This window comes from Aquarana catesbeiana, linkage group LG01 (assembly GCF_042186555.1).
Source record: "Aquarana catesbeiana isolate 2022-GZ linkage group LG01, ASM4218655v1, whole genome shotgun sequence".
Classification (NCBI taxonomy): Eukaryota; Metazoa; Chordata; class Amphibia; order Anura; family Ranidae; genus Aquarana; species Aquarana catesbeiana.
This window is the reverse complement of record NC_133324.1, coordinates 988,278,151-988,301,566: the sequence shown is the minus strand read 5'-3', so window position 1 is coordinate 988,301,566 and position 23,416 is coordinate 988,278,151. Positions and strand designations below refer to the sequence as shown.

The following is a 23,416-nucleotide window of genomic DNA, read 5'->3' as shown; positions in this document are numbered from 1 at the left end:
GTCCCATTGACAAATGTTTTTTGAAAATTTGGGGTTTTTAGTGATTGGTGATAAAGCATCAATGGAGAGGAGACACGTTTTTCCCATATTAACTCTTACAGGAGAGAATTTCCCTTCCTAGGGATAGATTTCATCTCACTTCCTGTTGTCTCCTTCCGTTTGCAAGTAGGAGTCGTTTGTAAGTTGGATGTTTGAAAGTAGGGGCCTGCCCTATATACTCAGCAGAAATTGGGGCCTTAGGTGTTGCAGGCTTTGCAGGATCAGAGAGGCCATGCAGCGTAGGTTTGCTGAGGCATCCGGTCCGGAGTCCTCTGGGTCACTAAGGATGACATGATCCACAGCCACCTCCTCCCAGCCACGTACAAGTCCATGGGTTTCTTGGGACTGTAAATGATCCCTTAAAGACTGCTGCTGATCCTGAGTGCCAGGCTCCACCTCCATGCTGACACAATCCTCCTCCTCTTCCTCGTCCTCTTCCTGTGTGATCGGCGGGCACGCAGGAACACTGTCTGGACAAAGGGGGCCTTGAGAGCTAAGGAAGTCCTCCTCTTCCTGCCTCTGTTCTGCTTCAAGTGCCCTGTCCATTATTCCACGCAGTGTGTGTTCCAACAGGTGGACAAGGGGGACAGTGTCACTGATGCATGCACTGTCACTGCTCACCATCCTCGTGGCCTCCTCAAATGGTGACAGGACAGTGCATGCATCCCTGATCATAGCCCACTGGCGTGGGGAAAAAAAAACAAGCTCCCCTGACCCTGTCCTGGTGCCATAGTCGCACAGGTACTCATTGATGGCCCTCTGCTGCGTGTGCAGCTGCTGCAGCATGGCCAACGTTGAGTTCCACCTGGTGGGCATGTCACAGATTAGGTGGTTCTTGGGCAGGTTAAATTCCTTTTGGAGGTCTGCCAGCCGAGCACTGGCATTAGATGACTGGCAGAAATGCACACAGACTTTTCTGGCCTGCCTCAGGACATCCTGTAAGCCCGGGTACCTGCCCAAGAACCGCTGCACCACCAAGTTAAAGACGTGAGCTAAACAGGGCACATGTGTTATTTGTCCCTGTCGGAGGGCAGAGAGGAGATTGGTGCCATTGTCGCAAACCACCATTCCTGGCTTAAGTTGGCGTGGCGTCAACCACCTCTGAACCTGCTCCTGCAGAGCTGACAGTACCTCTGCCCCAGTGTGGCTCCTGTCCCCCAAGCACACCAGCTCAAGCACTGCATGGCATCTTTTGGCCTGCGTACTTGCCTAGCCCCTTGAATGCCTATGGAGCACTGCTGGTTCCAAGGACAAAGCACAGGAAGAGGCCATGGAGGTAGAAGAAGAGGAGGGGGTGGAGAAGATAGGTGTGTCAGAATCACCAGTAGTGGCATTTTGGAGGCGTGGTGGCGGAACAACCATGAACACTACTGCACCTTGTCCTGCATCCTTCCCAGCTGCCAGCAGAGTCACCCAATGCACCGTGAAACTTAGGTAACGTCCCTGTCCATGCCTGCTGGACCATGAGTCAGCGGTAATATGCACCTTACCTCTGACCACCCTGTCCAGCGAGGCCAAGACATTGCCTTCCACATGCCGGTAGAGAGACGGAATCGCCTTCCGTGAGGGAACCTGCCACTGAGGAACCGCACATTCCACAAACTCACGGAAGGTGGCAGAGTTTGAAAAGGTAGCAGTTGAAGTGCTAGCAATTTTGCCAAGTTAGCATTCAACCGCTGGGCATGTGGATGGCTGGGAGCGAACTTCTTTCTGTGGTGCAGCAGCTGGGGAAGGGAAATTTGCCTGGTACAATCTGACGTCGGTGTACCGTTAGCAGATTGCACGCAAGTACTTGGCTGTGACACACCTAATTCTACACCTTCATTCCTCTCAGTGCAGGTCTCAGAGAGGACTGAAGGTATGCTGAAAAAAAGGCCAAGCGTGTCCCATGGCTTGTGACTGTCTGCCTCTCCTTGTTGGCCTTCCAGACATACTATTGGCCTGCAGTGAGATGTAGCTGCACTAAGCTGGGATATATATATATATATATATATATATATATATATATATATATATATATATATATATATATATATATATATATATATATATATATATATTTATATATATATACTGATTATACTGCAGCTAGCAGAATCAACTGCCTGCCTGTAGTATTATTAGTATGAGAACACCTGCACTTGTCTTCAGGTTGCTATACTGTAGATGCAACTGTGCAGGGTACACAGTACAGTAACTGGAAGAACTTCAAAGAGCCTACACAAGCACCTGGTTGCAGGTAGCTATACTATAGATGCAACTGTGCAGGGTACACAGTACAGTAACTGGAAATACGTCAAGAGCCTACACAAGCACCTGGCTGCAGGTAGCTATACTGTAGGTGCAACTGTGCGGGGTACACAGTACAGTAACTGGAAATACTTCAAAGAGCCTACACAAGCACCTGGCTGCAGGTAGCTATACTGCAGGTGAGACTGTGCAGGGTACACAGTACAGTAACTGGAAATACTGTAAAAACACAACTGCCTGCCTGTCAGTATATTAGGAAGAGAAGATCAGGATCTAGCTAAACTGAATACAGTGTATATATACAGTATATATATATATATATATATATATATATATATATATATATATATACACACACACAACACCTGGGATGCATATATATATATATACACAATACACTGTAAGTGCAGCTAACTGACTGGCCTGCCTACTCTATCTAACTTAAATCAAATGACACTGTCTCTCTCTGTCTCTCTCTCTAAGCACGCCGGAACACACTACACAAGGCCCCCACGCAGGCGGCCTTATATAGTGTGGGGCGTGTACTAAACCCCCTGAGCCATAATTGGCCAAAGCCACCCTGGCTTTGGCCAATTACAGATCTCTGTACACAGCGCTTTGTTTGGCCAAGCATGCGGGTCATAGGGCATGCTTGGCCAATCATCAGCCAGCAATGCACTGCGATGCTGCAGTGAATTATGGGCCGTGACGCGCCACTCGAATTTGGCGCGAACGCCCCATATCGTTCGTAATTCGGCGAACGACCAAACACACGATGTTCGAGTCGAACATGGGCACTACTCGAACACGAAGCTCATCCCTACTCCTGTGTAATTCCATGCATTCCAACCCTCGCTTTCTCGTTGGAACGCACAGAATTACACAGGGGAACGCACACCGACATCTCGGTCCCCACACACATGGCTGGAACAGCCATGGCTGGAACAGCTTGGTTATGGGCACTTAAACATGTGAGTACAATAGTTCTTTTCACAGTTTGAAAATAAACAAGTTTTATATACTCCACCATGATGGCCATTTATTTTCCATGAGAGTTGGAGACCCTGTCCACTAACACACAGTCTGAATAGGTTGCTGACTGATCCATGGTTTGGAGTGGTTATCCAACTAATAAACCAAAGGCGCGTATTCACCTGTTTTTGGTGAGTGGCCAATTTATATGCGGTGGTGGATGTACAAAAGGGTGGTATTTAGCTGCACAACTAAGAAACGGAATAATAGGAGGAAGCTGATCACTCACTGTGGTTATTTAGATTGTGGCTATTTAAACTGGAACCCATTAATCACTTGGAAAAGTTTATTGCACTGAGTGTATTGGACTTTTTGCCTGCGATACACATTGACATTTCTTTGCTTTTATATATTGTTTATTGAGCAGTGTTATAGATTTTTATATGCCTGTTTTCAACATGTCCTCACTTTAATATTGAGTACAAGGTTTTGTATCTCACCGGGTGGTCCAGCCCTCCGTTATATAAGAAGTGTCAGAAGAACGAAGCGTCGCACGGTGGAAGACTCCCACTGAGGCGAATCGTGTGGACGGAGCGGAGAAGAAGCAGGAGTAAGATGCGGGACGAGAAGAAGAAGAAGATGAAAAGAAGAAGATGGAGAAGAAGAAAAAGATGGAGGAAGAAGAAGAACACCGAAGAAAGACCAGAAGAAAGAAGAAGTGGAAAAAAGAAATTAATAAAGGACTTGTCAAAAACCGTCTCTTGTGTTTTTTAACCTTTTTGACACTTTTTTTGTGAAATGGTAGGGGTACATTTGTACCCCATTACCAATTCACACAGTGGGGCCTGGGTTCTGGGGGTCCCCTTGTTAAAGGGGGCTTCCAAATTCCGATAAGCCCCCCGCCTGCAGACCCCCACAACCACTGAGCAAGGGTTGTGGGGATGAGGCCCTTCTCCCCATCAACATGGGGACAAGGTGCTTTGGGGGGCTACCCCAAAGCATCCCCCAATGTTGAGGGCATGTGGCCTGGTACGGTTCAGGAGGGGGGGCACTCTATCGTCCCCCCTCTTTTCCTGAGGCCTACCAGGTTGCGTGCTCGGATAAGGGTCTGGTATGGATTTTTGGGGGGACCCCACGCCATTTTTTTTTTCATTTTGGTGCGGGTTTCCCTTTAATATCCATACCAGACCTGAAGGGCCTGGTATGGAATATAGGGGGACCCCCATGCATTTTTTTTTTAAATTTTGGTTCGGGGTTCCCCTGTGGGGAATTCCCATGACGTTGTTATCAATGAACTTTTATGTGTATTGCAATTCATTAATAGCCGCGGGTAGTTTTAAATGACTTTTTTCCTTTGAAATGTCATTTTGCTGTCAGACTGTTCTAAACACGGGAAACATGCGCCCCTTTACAGGCATACTATAGACACCCCCCAGGTATGAAATTTAAAGGAATATTACACTTTTATTGTTTCACTTTAAGCATTATTAAAATCACTGCTCCTGAAAAAATGGCAGTTTATAAAACTTTTTTTTGCATTGATCCATGTCCCCTGGGGCAGGACCCGGGTCCCCAAACACTTTTTATAACAATAACTTGCATATAATCCTTTAAAATGAGCACTTTTGATTATTCATGTTCGTGTCCCATAGACTTTAATGGTGTTCGGGTGTATGAACAAATTTTTTGCCTGTTCGCATGTTCTGGTGCAAACCAAACAGGGGGGTGTTCGGCTCATCCCTAGATGAGCGCCACGCTCACATCAGAGTCCTCCCTTACACCAAAGTCCCAACATTCTCCCTATACATGACAATCCGCAGAGTCCTACCTTATGGCAGAGCCCCCCCCCCCAGTGTGTCACCTTCTATCAGTGTCCCCTTACACACACACACCTTTGCAGCTTAGTGCTTGGTGTGGCAGGCAGCTGGCAGGAAAAGGCCTTTAAATTAGAAAAAAAAATACACTTTTTGCAGCCTCTGAACTGCCCAAGTGAGTCTTAGAGCCAGTGAAATAGTGAAGTGGTGTGGTTGGCCTCAGATCTGGCAGTAGGGTGTGTGAATAAAAGCCATGCTTGATGTGTGCCATATCACCACACAGGTGTGTACCCAGACCTGCCCTGCTGCCTGATCCGAGGCCGGGCTCAGCAGTTCACCATTCAGAAGTGGATTTTTCATGGGCATAGGATTGTTAGATCGACTTCTGTTTAGCGGCAGTAGGCACAAATGAAACACACAGTATACATATACACATAGACACACAGTATACATACACACACAGTATACATATATACACAGTATACATACACATAGACACACACACATTATACATATATACACAGACACAAGTGGCGGCTGGTGCTCAAAATTTTTTTGGGGGGCGCAAACAAACTGAAAAAAAAACCATCAATTGCTGCCACTGTGCCCATCAAATACAGCCACTGTACCATCAAACGCAGCCACTGTACCCATAAATTGCCGCCACTGTACCCATCAAACGCAGCTACTCTGCCCATCATTTGCCACTACTGTGCCCCATCAAATGCTTCCAGTGTGCATCACCCAGCACTTACCTGTCTTGCAGCGGGTCAGCGGCGGTGTCCTGTATGCTCCTCATATCATTTTGCCGTGGTATTGTTCTAAACACGGGAAAAATGTGCCACTTTACAGGCAAACTATAGACACCCCCCAGGTACGATATTTAAAGGAATATTTCATTTTTAATGTTTCACTTTAATCATTAAAAAAAATCACTGCTCCCGAAAAAACGTCCCTTTTTAAAAAAAAAAATTGCATTGATACATGTCCCCTGGGGCAGGACCCGGGTCCCCAAATACTTTTTATGACAATAACTTGCATATAAGCCTTTAAAATGAGCACTTTTGATTTTTCATGTTAGTGTCCCATAGACTTTAACAGTGTTCCGGCGGCTTTTGAATTTCCCCCGAACACTGCATATTGTTCGCTGTTCGCCAAACGGCTCGAACTTATGCTCAGGCCGACCCGTACGCCCATCCCTAGTGGTGTGACATTCAGACTGATACTGTATGTCTGTTAGTAAATTAGTGATACGTGAGGAGACAGAGGTTGTGAGCTGAGAGGTAGAGAGATTTGGGTGTCATCAGCATAGAGATGGTATTGGAAGCCTTGGGAGGCTATCAGCTGACCCAGGGAGAAGGTGTAGATTGATAATAGGAGAGGTCCAAGAACAGAACCTTGGGGGACCCCAACAGAGAAAGGAAGAGGAGAGTAGGAAGTAAATATGTAAGCAATGCTAAAGGTGCGGTTGGATAAGTAGGAAGAGAACCAGTGAAGAGTACAGTCATGGAGACCAAAGGTGAGTTTTTTGAGGAGGAGGGGGTGGTCAACCATATCAAAGGCAGCAGAAGGGTCCAGAAGTAGGAGTACAGAATAGTGTCCATTGGTTTTGGCTGTAGATCATTTTTTAGTTTTTAGGAGAGCAGTTTCTGTGGAGTGTTGAGGACGAAATACAGATTGAAGGGTATCAAGAAGGCTATTCTCGGTGAGGTGGTCGCTCAGTCGGTTGTAGACCAGACATTCAAGGAGTTTGGATAAAAAGGGGAGCAAGGAGATGGGGCATAAGTTGTTAAGATTGGTGGGGTCAAGTGAGGGTTTTTTAAGTATGGGTCTGACTAATGCATGTTTAAGAGAGTTGGGGAAGATGCCAGAAGAGAGGGAGAAATTGAAGATGTGGGTTAGAGAGTGTAGAATAGAGCCAGAAAGTGATGGTATCATTTGCGAGGGAATAGAATCCAGAGGGCAGGTGGTAAGGTGGACATTAGCAAGTAGTTTAGCAACCTCGTCTATATTGGTGGGGTTGAATAAGGGAAGTAATGATTGTACCTGCAGGCATGAAGTGTAAAGCGTGGAGGGTATCTGCACAGCAGAGATCTCCTCATGAATTGTATCAATCTTATGTGTGAAGTGATTGGCGATCTCCTGGGCAGTGAGTGAGTTGGTGGGTGGAGGCAGTGGAGGACAAAGTAGAGAAGAATTGACGGGGATGGAATGATAAGTTGTTAATAAGAGTGATAAAATAGGTCTGCTCTGCAGTGAGGAGGCTGGAATTGTATTTTTGAAAGGGCAGATTTATATTGGTTGAAGACTTTCTGAGACTTAGTCTTATGCCACAGGCACTCAAGAGCAGGGCTATGTTTTTTCAGACTTCTAGTGTCATCTGTTTGCCAAGGTTGAAGGGGTTGGGTCTGGTTCTGTGTGTAGTGAGGGGGGCCAGTGTGTCCAGGGAGGATAAAAGTTAAGTGTTGTAGACAAAAGTGGCTAGGTCGGTGCAGGACAGGGGTGAGATTTTGTCATAGAGGTGATCAGTAGCAGAGTAGAGAAGAGAAGGGTTGAGATCGCGAAGGATTCTTTGGGTAACTGTTAGGTGGTAGAAAGGAGAGGGGGTGGAGGAGAGGGAGAGAGGGAAACTAATAAGGTGGTGGTCAGAGAGAGGGAAAGGATTGTTGGAGAGGTTGCATGGAGTGGAAGAATTCAAGGTCAAGGGTATTGCGTTCAGAATGAGTAGAAGTATGTATCTATTGCTTCAGGACAAAAGAGGAGGTTAGACTGAAAAGTTTGGAAGTAGCAGGAGTGTTAGTATTAACAGGGATGTTGAAGTCACAGAGAATGATTGTGGGGGTTGCAGAAGAGAGAAAGTAGGGTAGCCAGGCAGAGAAGTCATCAAGAAAGGTTGATACTGGTCCAGGGGGCTGGTAGATCACAGCTATCCTTAGAGCAACTGGTGAATGCAATGTGCCTCAAATGAGGAGAGTGGGAGAGAGGGAGGTGGGTGAAGTACCTGAAAGGTGCTATGTGGGGCTAGAAGGATTCCTACTCCACCTCCCTTCCATCCACTGGGTCTAGGGGAGTGAGTCAGCAGAAGACGCAGTGTCGGATTCATGAAGCCAGGTTTCGGTAATGGCGAGTAGATTAAATGAGTTAGCGATAAAGAGGCCCCGAAGAAAGGTGAGTATGTTGCAGACAGAACGGGCATTCCAAAGGGCGCAAGAGAAGGGGAGTCTGCTTTTGGGAAGAAGGGGACTAAATGTTGTGCTTTGCGGCTGCTGCCAAAGAGTGCAGGGTAATGGGTGCTTTGAGTACAGTTAAGTGATGAAGGCCCAGAGTTTGGGGATATATTTCCAGAGGTTAGGAGAAGCAGAAAGGTGGGGGAGGAAATATGGGTGTGTGGATTTAGAATTAGCAGGAGTTGGTGGGTGCAGCAATAGGGAGAGGACAGAAGTGAGGTATATAAGCTGTGGGGTGGAGAAGAGGGGTGAAGGAGAGTTAGTTAGGATAGGGGACAGAGCTGTCGGAAGGAGTGGTAGAGAGTGCATGTTACAAGGGAGAAAGAGCTGAAGGGGTAAACAAGGTCACCTGTAGCCTGTGTGGTGTTTTTCAAAGTAATTTCCTGTGTACATTCGCTGAAGTGCAGAGTCAGATGTGCTCCCACTTATAGAAGTGTAGCACTGACCCCTGAATGAGCTGCTGGTATTTGATTGGGCCTGTACTCCGCTCTCACACCCCCTATAACTTGGCTCAGTCCCCCTGACACAGCTGTGGTGCAGTGTTAGTGTGAAGCTAATAGTAAAAGATAACCCCACAATGTGCAATATAACAATAGTATACCTTTGTTATCACCTGGGTATCCGATGTTCCACCTGCTGGATAAGGAACCACACTCCACACCAATTGTACTTAACCAGGAACGTATTTTTACTGAAACTGGTATAAAATAGTAATTACAGTACTTGCACTGTCACACAAACGTAATGCAACAGCCCAATAAGTATTCACTACAGTCTGTACATATAAAGTGTCTTAAATGACCCCTGAAAGAGCGTCTCCGAGTGGGACTAATGCTCAGGCAACAACCTTCAGGACTGGGCACCTTCCCACTTCCAGCACACCTGGGTAACCACAGAAATGCAAGGTTATCAATACAGTGTACTACAATTACTAGGGAGCTCCCCCTACTTTATGATGCAGTCCCTCCTGATACCCATAGGTTGTAAGGCCTTGCACTAAGAGATCTAGTCTTCAATCTTCTGCTAGCTACCGATGTTGTAATAATTGTAATCCACACAGTTGAACAAACAAGGATTACTGTAGGGTGAGTGTTAGAACTGTACTTGCCATGCAGCACACTTGCAACTGCCTTTGGTGTAATTGGTTCTGAACCGCACAGTGTCAATAATCAATGGAGTGTAGCAGGGGCGTAACTAGAAATAGCAGGGCCCCATAGCAAAATGTTGTATGGGGCCCCCCTGCAAACAGCTCCCCCACAGCTGCCCTAGTGTCAATGCAGCGTGACCTGTGCCACATACAGCGTGACCTGTGCCTAATGCAGCGTGACCTGTGCCCAATACAGCCTGGTCTTCCTGTGCCCCATACAACCTCACCTGTGCAGAGGAAGAGGCAAGCCACCCAGGTCAACAGAGAGTGGGATTGCCCACTGTAATAGCTTTCATTTGAATTTCCCGTCTTCCCGGGGCTCATTGTCACATAGCCCCACCTCTTGGCCCAACTCCTTTGATGACATCACATGTCCCACATTGGATTGGCGTTCTGTCTATCAAAGGTGCCGGGCCAAGAGGTGGAGCTATGTGACGTGAGCCCCGGGAACACTGGAAGTTCTAATGAAAGCTCTTACATCGGGCAATTCAGCTCTCTGCTGATACGGACAGCTTTCCTCTTCCTCTCCTCTCTCTTCCCCTGGCTGGGAGACTGTGCCGAAGGTGCTCTTATCCTCACCGGGCCCCACTTGGCTGTGGGCCCCATAGCGCCCGCATGGGTCGCTATGGTGGTAGTTCCACCCCTGGAGTGTAGGCTTGAGGCCTGTTTAAACTCAGTCCCTTGGATAAGATCTCTTCTGTGGGACTACAGGTCCCAGCAACACTGTGTTTATAGTCTGAGTGTGAAAAGGTGCGTTAATAACTATGGGCAACAGCCCTCTCACCCAAATAGGCCTGGAGAATAGAACAGCTCCGCTCCGGTTGTCTCAATCTTGCTTCACGCCAGCCGGCGCCGTCACACCGCTCCGTTCCTTGAAATGAACCGGGACCTTGTAATGGCTCCGACCAGTGCCTCTGGATCCTCCCTGATCCGGTCACACAGTCCTTCCAGCCCACAGGTGTAGGACAGAGTCGCTGGCTGTTCCGCTCCGCAGTTGGTATAGGACGCGCTTTCTGGGAACCTCCTCACAGGTCCTTGTAGGCAGGTCACGCGTCCAGAAGAGAGCCAAGATGGCCGCATGGACCTTTTTATAGTCTACCCAGCATGCAGTTCAGTACTGAGTGTTCATGGGTAGGTCACTTGGCATTCTGGGTAGGTAGGTCTTTGTATAATGTAAACAAACAGTCACTTCCGGTAACTTTTCTCCATGTTCTTGAAAACAGAAAATAAATGAAGTCCATTTCAAGTTTAGGCCACTAGATGACGCCAAATACCAAGGTATGCATTGTCTATTGTTTTACATTATATGGCATTAAAATGCAAAAAATGCCAACGCTACAGAAGTACCCCCACTTTGAGAAAGAACCCCAGCAGCAAATGTGCCTTCACCAAAAGATGCTTAGTTTTATACTGTTGGGGATGGGTGCTTTCCAAAGAACTAATCAGGAGTTAATAAAGGATGGCTGGCTAAACAGAACAATATTATCACTATAGAAACAGACTTGCAAGAGGGCACTAAAGATAAAAACAAACCATAACTTAAGGTAAAACATGGGAGAAAATCAAGTATTGCAATGTGGACAGTCTACACACAAACATTAGGAAAGCAGTTTTCAGTATTGCAGTTATGGGTGGAGTTGCAGCAGTAAGAACATAGCTGTGGAGGGACAGAGAAGACATTTTCAGATGAGACATTTAGATGAAGAGTGCAGTTGGTTGGAAAAGCCCCCCTTGCAGAAATACTCCCACTTTGAGAAAGAGCCCCACCAGAAAATGTGCCCCTTGCAAATTAAAATCACTGCTGCTTTAAAAACGATAGTTAAAAAAAAAAAAAATTGCATCAATACATGTCCCCCAGGGCAGTACGCAGGCCTACATACCATATAAGACTTGAAAATGGGGACTACTGATTTTTTCAAATTCGGGTCCCATAGACTTCAATGGGGTTCGGTGTTCAGGTCCAAAATTTTCCCATGTACGGCTGTTCTGGCAGTGAACTAAACCGGGGGTTGTTAGTCAATGATCTTGGATCTTGGAGCCAAAACTGCAGATCTGTTGATGAAATTAAAGTCATCTGTTGCAATCCCTGATTGAGGTGTGAAATGTTTTACACTCGTATTATCTGAGAGTGATAGTGAAGGGGAAATGAGGAAGATATGGACGGCCCCTGGAAAGCTGCCAGTCCCTCGGCACGTACCTGGGTCACCTTGTGGGTAATCCGGCTCTATCCGTATGACTTGTGTTATTGCAGCCAAATACATCAACTTTGTGTTCCTTTGTCTGTGAAATGTTCTAATGATATGAAGGAGAATTCCTGACACAACGTTCCCTCATCTTATTACATGTCCTTTATTTTCCCCAGATAGGGAGATTATTGTCAGGAATCCTCCCATGTATTATCTGTGTTCCTCTGTATAAGGAATCCTATGACTACGTGTCTCAGTCTCAGCCCCTCCCTGTGTAGGAATGTACAGAACTGGTTATAATGAGTGTCAGATACTTTCAGTTTCATTTCTCTCTTCTGCTCTCAGCGATGGCGTCTGCTGATCTGAGGAAGGAGCTGGAATGTTCCGTCTGTCTGGACTTTTATACAGATCCTGTAACCCTGAAATGTGGACATAACTTCTGCCGGGACTGTATTGGTCGTGTGTTGGATACACAGGAGGGGTCTGGAGGTTATTCCTGTCCTGAATGTAGAGAAGAGTTCCAGGATCGGCCTGCACTGCACAGGAACATAACACTACGTAACATAGTGGAGAATTTCCTGTCCACCCATCCAGATCGGGAGGAGTCCGGGGTCTTCTGTACTTACTGTATTCACACTCCTGTACCTGCTGTGATATCCTGTCTGATGTGTGAAGCTTCTCTGTGTGACAATCACCTGAGAGTCCACAGCAAGTCACCAGAACACGTCTTATGTGACCCCACCACTTCCCTGGAGAACAGGAAATGCTCCGTCCATAAGAAGATCCTGGAGTATTACTGCACTGAGGACTCCACCTGTATCTGTATATCTTGTTGTCTGATTGGAGATCACATCGGCCATAAGAAGGAATCTCTGGATGAGGCCTCTGAGATGAAGAAGAAGAAACTGAGGAATGTTCTGCAGAAACTAATGTCAGAGAGAGAGGAGATGGAGAAAAGAGTCCAGAGTCTGCAGGAACACAGGAGGAAAGTACAAGGAGAAGCAGATGATGAAACAGAGAGAGTCACTGTCCTGTTCAGAGACCTCAGGAGACGTCTGGAAGACCTGGAGAAGAGAGTCCTGAGGGAAATCTCCGGGCAGGCAGAGCGGATCTCCGGGATAATCAATGATCTGGTCCAGGATCTGGAAATAAAGAAGGAGGAGCTGTCCAGGAAGATGGGGGACATTGAGGAGCTGTGTAACATGACGGATCCACTGACTGTCCTACAGGAATCAGACACAGGTGACTTGTGTGATACTGAGGATGGAGATGATGAGGACAGAGAGAGACATGATAAACTCCTCCATGATGGAGGGGATCTGGATGTGGGGGGGATCTCACACACATTACACACAGGTTTATCTGATATCATGTCTGGGGTAAATGTAGAGAAATGTCCAGGCACACATGTCTATCCACATTCTACTACAAAGGGCAAAGGTCACATCAATACTGAACCATACAGGCCACGCCCCCAACCCTCCCCCACCGTACGACCATCCAGGAGACCTCCCCAACCCTCCCCCACCATACAACCATCCAGGAGACCTCCCCAACCCTCCCCCACCATACAACCATCCAGGAGACCTCCCCAACCCTCCACCACCATACAACTATCCAGGAGACCTCCCCAACCCTTCCCCACCATACAACACTCACACCTCCAGGTTGGAGGTCCAAATATTGGGGCTGTACAGCAAACATCGGGGGTGTCGGGGGTTACAGACATATTACTGGATGTGAGGACAGCTGGTAATAGTCTACATATATCAGATGACAGGAAAACTGCATCCTCCTCATTATCACATCAGAATCGCCCAGAAACACCAGAGAGGTTTCAGTGTTATCAGGTGATGAGCAGTCAGAGGTTCTCCTCAGGGAGACATTACTGGGAAGTGGATGTCGGGGGGTCATTGATATGGAGAGTTGGGATGTGTTACCCCAGTATAGACAGGAGAGGAGATCAGTCACTGATTGGTTATAATAAGAAGTCCTGGTGTTTGGAGGGGGGGGGGGGGGGTTGTGGGATAATCAGTACTCAGTAATACATGACAGTAATAAGACCCCATTACCCGGCGGTGTCTCCAGTAGGAGAGTCGGGATAGATCTGGATTATGAGGCCAGGCGGATCTCCTTTTATGATCTGTGTGACCCGATCCGACATCTCCACACCTTCACCACCACCTTCACTGAGCCCCTCCATGCTGGGGTATATGTAGGGGGAGGGGATGGTTATATAAAGATATGAGGGGGGAATCAGAAATGAGAGATCTGTCCAGAGACATCACAAGGTGGATTATCTGATTGGTGATTGGTGCAATACTCATCCAATAGGAGGAAGCAGAGGACAGGAAACATGAGTGATTTATTTATAAAGCTGCAGGTTCCGGGGCCGTCATCTTCATCCTAAACCTCACTTCACTACCTAGTGTGTCACTGACCAGGAACAAGCATGCAGGAGGTCAGATTGTTCAGCCTTCACTGGCTGCATGCTTGTTCTGGGTCAGTGACACACTACATAGTGTAGCCAGGATCAGGATGACGGCCCTGGGGTCTCCACCATCACTGTCTATCTATAGAAGAAAGGGGTATTTTCAGCTTTGCAAGGAGTGGGGGAGGATTAGAACCTCTGTCAGATTTTTTTTCTGCTATCTGGGGCTCCATTAGAGAGATTTCTCCTCACTTCCTGTTCCTGTGACAACATTTCTGCAGACAGGAAGTGAGGGGAACACAGACCGAAATAAAAATCCTTTTCTTTAGTAGAGTAGGGGAAGGATTAGAACCCCTGTCAGATCTTTATTTCTGTCTGTGTCCCTGTTGTAGATTTTTCTTAATTTCCTGTCTGATAAAACGTTGTCACCGGGACAGGAAGTGAGGGGTAAATCTCTCTAATGCTGTCTTGGATGGGTTCTAATCCTCCCCCACTCCATCCAAATCTAGAACAATGATGTAGAGGGGGGTGGGGATTGTGGACAGGTGACGGGGGGGTGGAAATCCTCGGCTCTGTATATGGGAATATTGATCAATGATTGGATATAGATAGAATGATGGGAGGGATTGGACGATGACTACAATCACCATTAACCCCTTCAGTCCCGGCACCTCTATGATCCTTATGGAGCCGAGCAATTGTTCCATTTCCTCTATGGCCCTATTCATCTGATAAAGAGAAATAATTATCATTAGAGATGATCCAACCCCCCCCCCCGCCCCCGTTCAGTTCGCATCATAACATGCGAACAGCCAAAATGTTTGTGCAAACCCTATTAAAGTCTATGGGACACGAACATGAATAATCAAAAGTGCTCATTTTAAAGGCTTATATGCAAGTTATTGTCATAAAAAGTGTTTGGGGACCCGGGCCCTGCCCCAGGGGACATGGATCAATGCAAAAAAAAAATTTTTTTAATTACCGTTTTTTCGGGAGCAGTGATTTTAATAATGCTTAACCACTTCAATACCGGCGGGCACTTATACACCTTCCCGCCCAGACCAATTTTCAGCTTTCAGCGCTGTCGCAGTTTTTTTTTTTCACATATAACTTTTATTAACACCCACAACGGGCAAAGTCAGGTCAATACAACAGAAAAAGTAAACAATATAACATACGGATTACAACTGCAGTATATCCCTATTTGTCTATATCTGCGGTACAGATCAGTATAGTTATTTTAGGGCCAGTCCCCAACCGGCACCGCCCCTTGTTATCTGCTGGGAAAAGTGAATAGAGGTGGTTCAACTAACAAACCTAACTACGCTCGTTTCTTTTTTCCTATTTCTAAGCAATTAACAAAAAACAAAACCAAATAAACAAACAAAAAAGAAGAAGAAAAAAAAAAAAAGAGCCGAGAGGGACAGCCAAGGTGTATAAAAAATAATATTCATACATGAATCTCCTGCCTAAGGAGGGCTACTCCCTCCATAGAGTGGATAAACTGTTTCCAAACACTCCAAGTCATGGAGTACTTATCCTGTTGGTTTCGCTCAGCTGCCAGCAAGTCTTCCATTCTACTGATATCTATCACCTTACGCAGCCAATCAGCCACCGTTGGTGATGATTGTTTTTTCCAATAAAGTGGAATGCAGGACTTTGCAGCATTGAGAAGGTGCCCCAAGATTGATTTTTGATAGCATTTGGCAGGGATATTGGAAACATGAAGTAAGAAAAATGCCGGATCACCAGGTATCTTATATTCCGTGATCTTTTGAGTCACTTCCCGGACTGTCGTCCAGAAGTTAGTCAATTTAGGGCATGACCAGAATATGTGGAGTAATGTACCTCTGTCTCCCAAGCATCTCCAACAAAGATCAGTAGTATCAGGGTAGTATTGGTGCAAAAGATGGGGGGTATAATACCATCTCGTCAATAGTTTGTAGTTAGTTCCTTGTGTTTTTGAACAGATTGATGTCTTCAAAGCAAATCTAAATATATTCTGGATTTGTGCCGGTGTGAATTTCCGTTGTAAGTCCTGTTCCCATTTATCCAAGAACGACGGATATGATAGAGTTGCCAGATGATTCAACATAGTGTATATTTTGGATAGAACCTGCGTTATATTGCCTTCATCAGAGCAATATTCTTCAAACGTCGTCAAAGAACGGGCGAAATTATGGGGATTAGGTATCATATCCAAAAAATGGCGTAGCTGAAGTGCTGGCCAAAGGGTCAATTTAAACGGACCCTCCTCCAACATTAGGCCACCTGCCATTCAATAAAAAGTGGAATGCTTGAGTTATGCCAGTCCGGCGTAATTTGCCGAACGTATGAGGGCAGAGGCCAGGAGAGAATTGTGGGTTCCCTAAAATAGGAAATAGCGGAGAGTCCGAAGATGAGAGAAAGTGTTGTTTAATAGCTACCGATCCTATACGAAGCGTCGTCCCTATTAGTGGATGGCTTTTCAATAGTGGTTGGAGATGGTCATAGCACCACAGGGCCGTTGAGAGTGGGATACATGTTTGGGCCTGTTCTATCAAAGCCCATAGTTTAGATCGGCCGTGGCGGCACCAATCTACGATTCTGCCTATGTGGATTGCCTGATAGTATGCTCGAATATCTGGGAAAGCTAGCCCCCCCATGTTGCTTAGGTAGAGTCATTAAATGAAAAGAAAGTCGTGGCTTCTTATACGCCCACACAAACTTGATAAAAAGTGCGTTAACTTGTTTAAATTAGGATATGGGGATTCTAATTGGTAAGGCTTGGAGTAAATACAAAAATTTAGGTAGAATACTCATTTTTAACAAGCTAATTCTGCCAAACCACGAGTGCAGGCCTCTATTCCAAGTCTCTAAGAGCGTGCGGGTTTTTGACAACAGTGATGGAAAATTCAGTTCAAATATGCGTGACATCTCCGTCGGGATATAAGTGCCTAGATATTGCAAAGCTGTTGCTGTCCATTTGAATTTAAAACTGGACTTAAATGTAGACAGCATAGAAAGGGGTATCCCTATCCCCATAGCTTCTGATTTATGGAAATTAATTTCCAGGTTGGAGAGACATCCGTAAATCCCAAACTCACGTAGTAGATTAGGGAGCGAAATAGCGGGATTTGTCAATGAAAAGAGCATATCATCCGCATAGGCCGAGATTTTGTACTGATCACCTCCGACACTTATGCCCTGGATGTACGGGTTCCGACGAATTCTATTTAGAAATGGTTCTAAGGACAGAACAAATAGCAGGGGGGAAAGCGGACATCCCTGTCTAGTGCCATTCAGTATAGGAAAGGGATCCGAAAGGACCCCATTTACTTTAACCTAAGCCATAGGTTGTGAGTAAATTGTAGTAATCCATTGAATAATGGTATCTCCTAGGCCCAGATGTCGAAGAACCGTAAACATATATTGCCAGTTCACCCGACCGAACGCTTTTTCCCTCGTCTGTGCTGAGAAATACGCATGGTGTGTGGGAGGTTTTAGCCACATGTAGCAAATTTAAGACTTTAGTCGTATTTTCCCTTGCTTCCCCAGTAGGAACAAAGCCTACCTGATCTAAATGCACCAAATCTGGTAGGTAAATTGCTAGACGAGTCGCCAAAATTTTGGTAAACAATTTAATATCAGCGTTTAGAAGGGAGATTGGCCTATAACTGCCACATAGGGTCGGTTCCTTGCCTTCCTTCGTAATAACGGATATATATGCTTTTAACGTATCTCTAGGAAGGGTCTCGCCATTGCCCAGGCCATTAAACAGATCTACCATAAAGGGTCCTAGTGTAGGAAGCAGGGTTCTATAGTATTGCAGGGTAAGACCGTCCGGGCCGGGGGCCTTTCCTGATTTTGTAGAGTTTACTGCTATTGTCAATTCCTCTAAACTTATTGGTTTGTCTAGTTCCGCTTTGATTTCAGAAGTGATAGTGGGTATCTGAGCTGCTTGCACATATTCATCCATCAGTGATTGGGGGGGGGGGGGGGGGGCGTAGCAGATGGTATTTTATAAAGAGATGCATAAAAATCTCGAAAAACCTCAGAAATCTCCAGTGGCAAAACTATTTTCTGGGCTTTTGAGGACATAATATGTGGTATATATGATTGGAGTCTTTGTTCCTTAGTTGACCTGGCTAATATTTTCCCACATTTATCCCCGTATGCGTAACTGGTTTTCCTGCATTTCTGCAGTGCCGCCTTAGCTCTGTATTGTAGAAGGTCGTTGATTTGTGTCCGAATTTCGGCTAATTCTCGTTCTATTACCTGGGAGGGTGCGTTTTTGTGTTTGGATTCTATGGCTTGAAGTTTGGTCAGAAGCAGATTTAATTGTCGTTCTTTGTCTCTTTTAATTCTGGAGCCGTGTTTGATAAAAATGCCTCGTATGACTGTCTTGTGAGCCTCCTATACTATGCCTGGATTACTGTCAGGAGTTCTATTTGTCTGGAAGTATAGAGGCAGTTCTTTGATAATTTCTGATATTACTTCTGGGGTCTGTAAGAGGCTTTCATTCAATTTCCACATGCGTGTCGCATGTGAAGCTACCTGTGATAGGGCATATGTCATTGATATAGGGGCATGGTCGGACCACGTGATCAAACCAATAGAGGTTTCGCGGACAGCGTGCAGTTGGGCATGGGGGATTAAAAAAAAGTCAATTCTCGAATATACCTTGTGGGGTGGAGAATAAAATGAATAGTCCCTTTCACCCGAGTGCTGAAGGCACCACACGTCGATAAGTTGGGCATTATGTATAGCTTGATTAATCCGTTTATGGGAGCCTATAGGAACTGATGATGTGTCTACTTGGGGGGTCAGGGGGACATTAAAAATCCCCTCCCAGGATCAGTGGGCCTTCCGTAAAGTCCATCAGTTTGGCCAAAGTTCGACGGATAAAGATATCCTGGTGATCATTCGGCGCATAGATCGTTGCTAAAGTCACACGTACTCCACCGAGAAGCCCTTTTATAAACACAAAGCGTCCCCCTTCATCTAACAGAGACTCACTGCAAACCCATGAAAATTTGCTAGATAGGAGAATAGATACCCCTCTGGATTTAGCAAATTTATTAGTGGCATGGTATATTTCAGGAAAAAATCTGTTCTTTAATACAGGCGCCTTATTCTCTCTAAAATGAGTCTCTTGTATGAATGCTATATCAGTTTTAGAGGCCTTCAAGTCGTGTAACAACATTTTTCCGTTTCTCAGGGGTATTCAGTCCCTTGGCATTGAGTGAAAAAACCTTAAGGCTATCCATCTCAGAAAAGCAACAAAAAAAACAAAAAAAACAAAAAAAAAAAGAAAAGTCAAAGAGAAATGGAGCAGGGGATGGGAACAATCCGTTCCACACTCCATTTAACCTTAAACAACTAAATTGGTAAACACCAAATAATAAGTCACATCTACTCCCCAAAATAGATTGGGGGGCTTATGTGACAACCTATGTGGGGAAGTGGGTGGAACAAACTCCATAAGAGCGTCCCATATCCCCCCCCACCCCTATCCTTCCCACCCCACCCCAGTCCTCATAAGAATATAGATTCAAACCGTATACTAAGCTTAAACCAAGGACATCATTATTTAACCACCAACGTTTCAGACAATGATATTTAATAATAATAATCTCAAAAATAATATAAAACGGAGGGGTCTGCAGCCCCCCCCCCCCCTGCCCGACACCCCCCAAAAATAAAAGGGGGCCTGTCTGACCGGGGGGGGGGGGGCAGGCTCCCCCGGACTCCCCCTGTCCTCCCCATCTTCATATGCATGAAATGCCCCGTATCCCTGATAAGTACGTCTCCCAGTGAATTGAGGTAAGCTAAAGATAGGCCATGACATGGGCCAGTTTTTTAATCCATAGCTGACCACCAGGGATCTACTCATCCCGGGGCATCTGTTCATGAAGAACCTTTTATCATTCCAATGCTGCTGCCTCAGTATTCTCCGCCTCAGCCGCCCCCCCCCCCCCCCCCCCGTCTCGACTCAGGGAATGGCGGAACTCCTCTCTAAGGTCTTCAGTTCCAGGTCTCCAAGCATCTCAACCTCCATAGTAAGAGAGGATAATTCTGCTCGACTGGAGCTGATACCCCCTGTTACACTGAAGAGCTTGTTCAATAGAGGGGAACACAGAGCCATTAATCTCTATGCATCCCATAAATCCATCAGTCATAGTCATGGTAGGCCTGGGCGCAGCGAGGCGGGGAATAGTGAAGCAACTAGTATATCCATTGTACAATGGCCATCATACAACCCCTACACTCCCTGGCAGAGGTTATAAACATAAACATATTCTCAATATATGATGGTTCCATTTAGTATAGATACCTTTAAATAAATATAGCACTTTTAATAGATAATAAGTAATCGTATAATAAACAATAACCATTTCGGCATTGGAACACTGAGTCATATGAACCGATCCCTTAATCGACCCCAAGTTTCATTCCTGGAGAAAAATTCAGAAAAAAAAAAAAAAAAAACCCCGGGGAAGGAGAGAAAAAAAAAGGAAAAAAATTTACTACTCCGGGTCATTTGCAATAGGTTCTCGGTAATTAGATTCTCAGAGAGAGGTTACTAACTAGGAAGCACCAGACAAGATAACCAATAACTAACAAAACACATATCATATATATTATATATATATCTAACACATCTCAAAACATATATCAAACATATATCCATGTGTCCGTTTGCCCAAGGTGCTTCCGGGGTGCATCACTAGAGGCATTTACTAGGGGCATTTAGGGGGGTTCCCCACCGGGGAGAGGGAAAAAAAAAAAAAAAGAGGGAGAAATGCGATCACTAACCACAGGCTGTTGAAGTTTGAATGACAATTACTCAGTCATGCTACACTGTACCCAAACTACATTTTTATAATTTTGTTCCCACAAATAGAGATTTCTTTTGGTGGTATTTCATCACCTCGGCGGTTTTTATTTTTTGCTAAACAAATAAAAAAAGACAGAAAATTTTGCTTTTGTTTCTGTTAAAAAAATTTGTAAATAAGTAAGTTTTCTCTTTCACTGATGGGCATTGATCAGGTGGCACTGACAGGCACTGATACGGCGGCACCAATGAGCGGGCACTGACGATGGGCACTGGTAGGTGGCACTGATGGGTGGCACTGATATGCAGCACTGATGGGCATTGATAGGCGGCACTGATGGGCACTCATAGGTGGCACTGGTTGGCACTGATGGGCAATGATAGGCGACACTGATGGGCACTGAAAGGTGGCACTGATGGGCACTGATACGTGGCACTGATGGGCACTGATGGGCACTGATATGAGGCACTGATAGGCATCCCTGGTGGCACTGGCAGTGGTAGGCATTGGAGTGGGCACTGATTGGCAGCTGCCTGGGCACATATTGGTATTTCCCTGGGGGTCTAGGGGGGGCATTCCTGGTGGTCCAGTGTGGATGGCTTCCCTGGTGGTCCTGGGTGACTTCCCTGGTGGTCCTGGATGGGACCTGAGGGGGGGCTGTGCTGATAAACAATCAGCACAGACCCCCCCTGTCAGGAGAGCAGCCGATCGGCTCTCCTCTACTCGTGTCTGTCAGACGCGAGTGAGGAAAAGCCGATCACCGGCTCTTCCTATTTACATCGTGATCAGCCATGATTGGACACGGCTGATCACATGGTAAAGGGTCTCCGTCAGAGACTCTTTACCTAGATCAGTGTTGCGGGGTGTCAGACTGACACTCCGCAACAACAATCGCCGCGATGCGCGCCCCCGGGGGCGCGCAGCAGCTCGATATCCTGATCACTTCATATGACGTCAGGTCAGGAATATCAAACCACTTTGCCGCCGTCATTTGGTAACAGGGCGGGCGGCAAGCGGTTAAAGACCCTTCGGGTCTGGTATGGATTTTAAGGGGAACTCCATGCCAACATTTCCATTTATTTCCTTTTTATTATTTTTCCTATTGCAAAATTTAAAAACATACAGCATCATGAATTATCATCTAGTATTGCATAATGCAAAAAACTAAACTTGTTATTTCATATTTCCTCTCCCTCCCTCCCGACCTGCTCCCACCCCCCTACCACACACCACCCAATCATTATTTATGCATGTCTTCTTGTCTATTGTCTATCTACATAGCCGAAGAAAAAGAAGAAATCCTCTCCAAGGGCAGATAAAAAGTATAGGAAAGAGGCCACAGAAGGAAGAAAAGGCGGAGACGGGGGCATGGTGGGGAGCGGGAGAGGATTCTCCCCACCATCCCCTCCTATGGGACACCTCATCTCCTCCAGCCAAGGTCTCCACATTCTCTCAAACGCACTGAGATTGTCTTGTCTAATATATGTCACTCTCTCGCTCCAAACCATTGAATTGATGGTCTTAATCCAATTCTCCACAGTCGGGGGGGTCTGTGCCTGCCATTTCTGTTCAATTAATTTTCTCGCTTGGAACAGGCATCTCAACACTGCTACGGTAGTACCAGGCGGAACTCTATCTTCCTCCAAGCTCCCTAATAGGCATGCCTTGGCCTCAGGTTCTAATGTGCTCCTAAAGATTTTATTTATCCTATCAATTATCTACACCCAATATCTAAAAAGCTTTGGACGCTTCCACACCATGTGGATAAGATCTCCTGTCGCTTTGCACCTTCATTTTGTTTCCATCCAAGTTTAAACATTTTTTGGGGGGGTATTGTAAACTCTATGGGTTAGGAACAGGTGAGAGACTCTCTGTGAGGGGGAAATCGAGACCAGGGCTCCTTGTTCTAAAATCTTATCCCATTGTTCCTTGGTTATTGTCCCTACGTCTCTCTCCCACCCCGCTCTGCTCTTAAGAGGTCCCACTCCACTTATAATTCTATCCCCCAATCTAGTGTATACACTTATAATTCTATCCCCCAATCTAGTGTATACACTTATAATTCTATCCCCCAATCTAGTGTATACACTTATAATTCTATCCCCCCCAATCTAGTGTATACACTTATAATTATATCCCCCCAATCTAGTGTATACACTTATAATTCTATCCCCCAATCTAGTGTATACACTTATAATTCTATCCCCCCCAATCTAGTGTATACACTTATAATTATACCCCCCAATCTAGTGTATACACTTATAATTCTATCCCCCAATCTAGTGTATACACTTATAATTCTATCCCCCAATCTAGTGTATACACTTATAATTCTATCCCCCCAATCTAGTGTATACACTTATAATTCTATCCCCCCCAATCTAGTGTATACACTTATAATTCTATCCCCCCCAATCTAGTGTATACACTTATAATTATACCCCCAATCTAGTGTATACACTTATAATTCTATCCCCCCAATCTAGTGTATACACTTATAATTCTATCCCCCCCAATCTAGTGTATACACTT

At 45.7% G+C, this 23,416-nt stretch overlaps 1 protein-coding gene across 1 annotated transcript; it reads left to right on the top strand.

Annotated features, from left to right (window-relative positions):
* Nucleotides 1-11,939: 11,939 nt before the first annotated feature.
* Nucleotides 11,940-18,013, top strand: LOC141124043 (E3 ubiquitin/ISG15 ligase TRIM25-like). Its single transcript, XM_073612126.1, is given in 2 exon segments — nucleotides 11,940-13,650; nucleotides 13,653-18,013. Coding segments are annotated over 2 exon segments (1,899 nt in total). The 5' UTR covers nucleotides 11,940-11,982; the 3' UTR covers nucleotides 13,884-18,013.
* The last annotated feature ends 5,403 nt before the right edge of the window (nucleotides 18,014-23,416 follow it).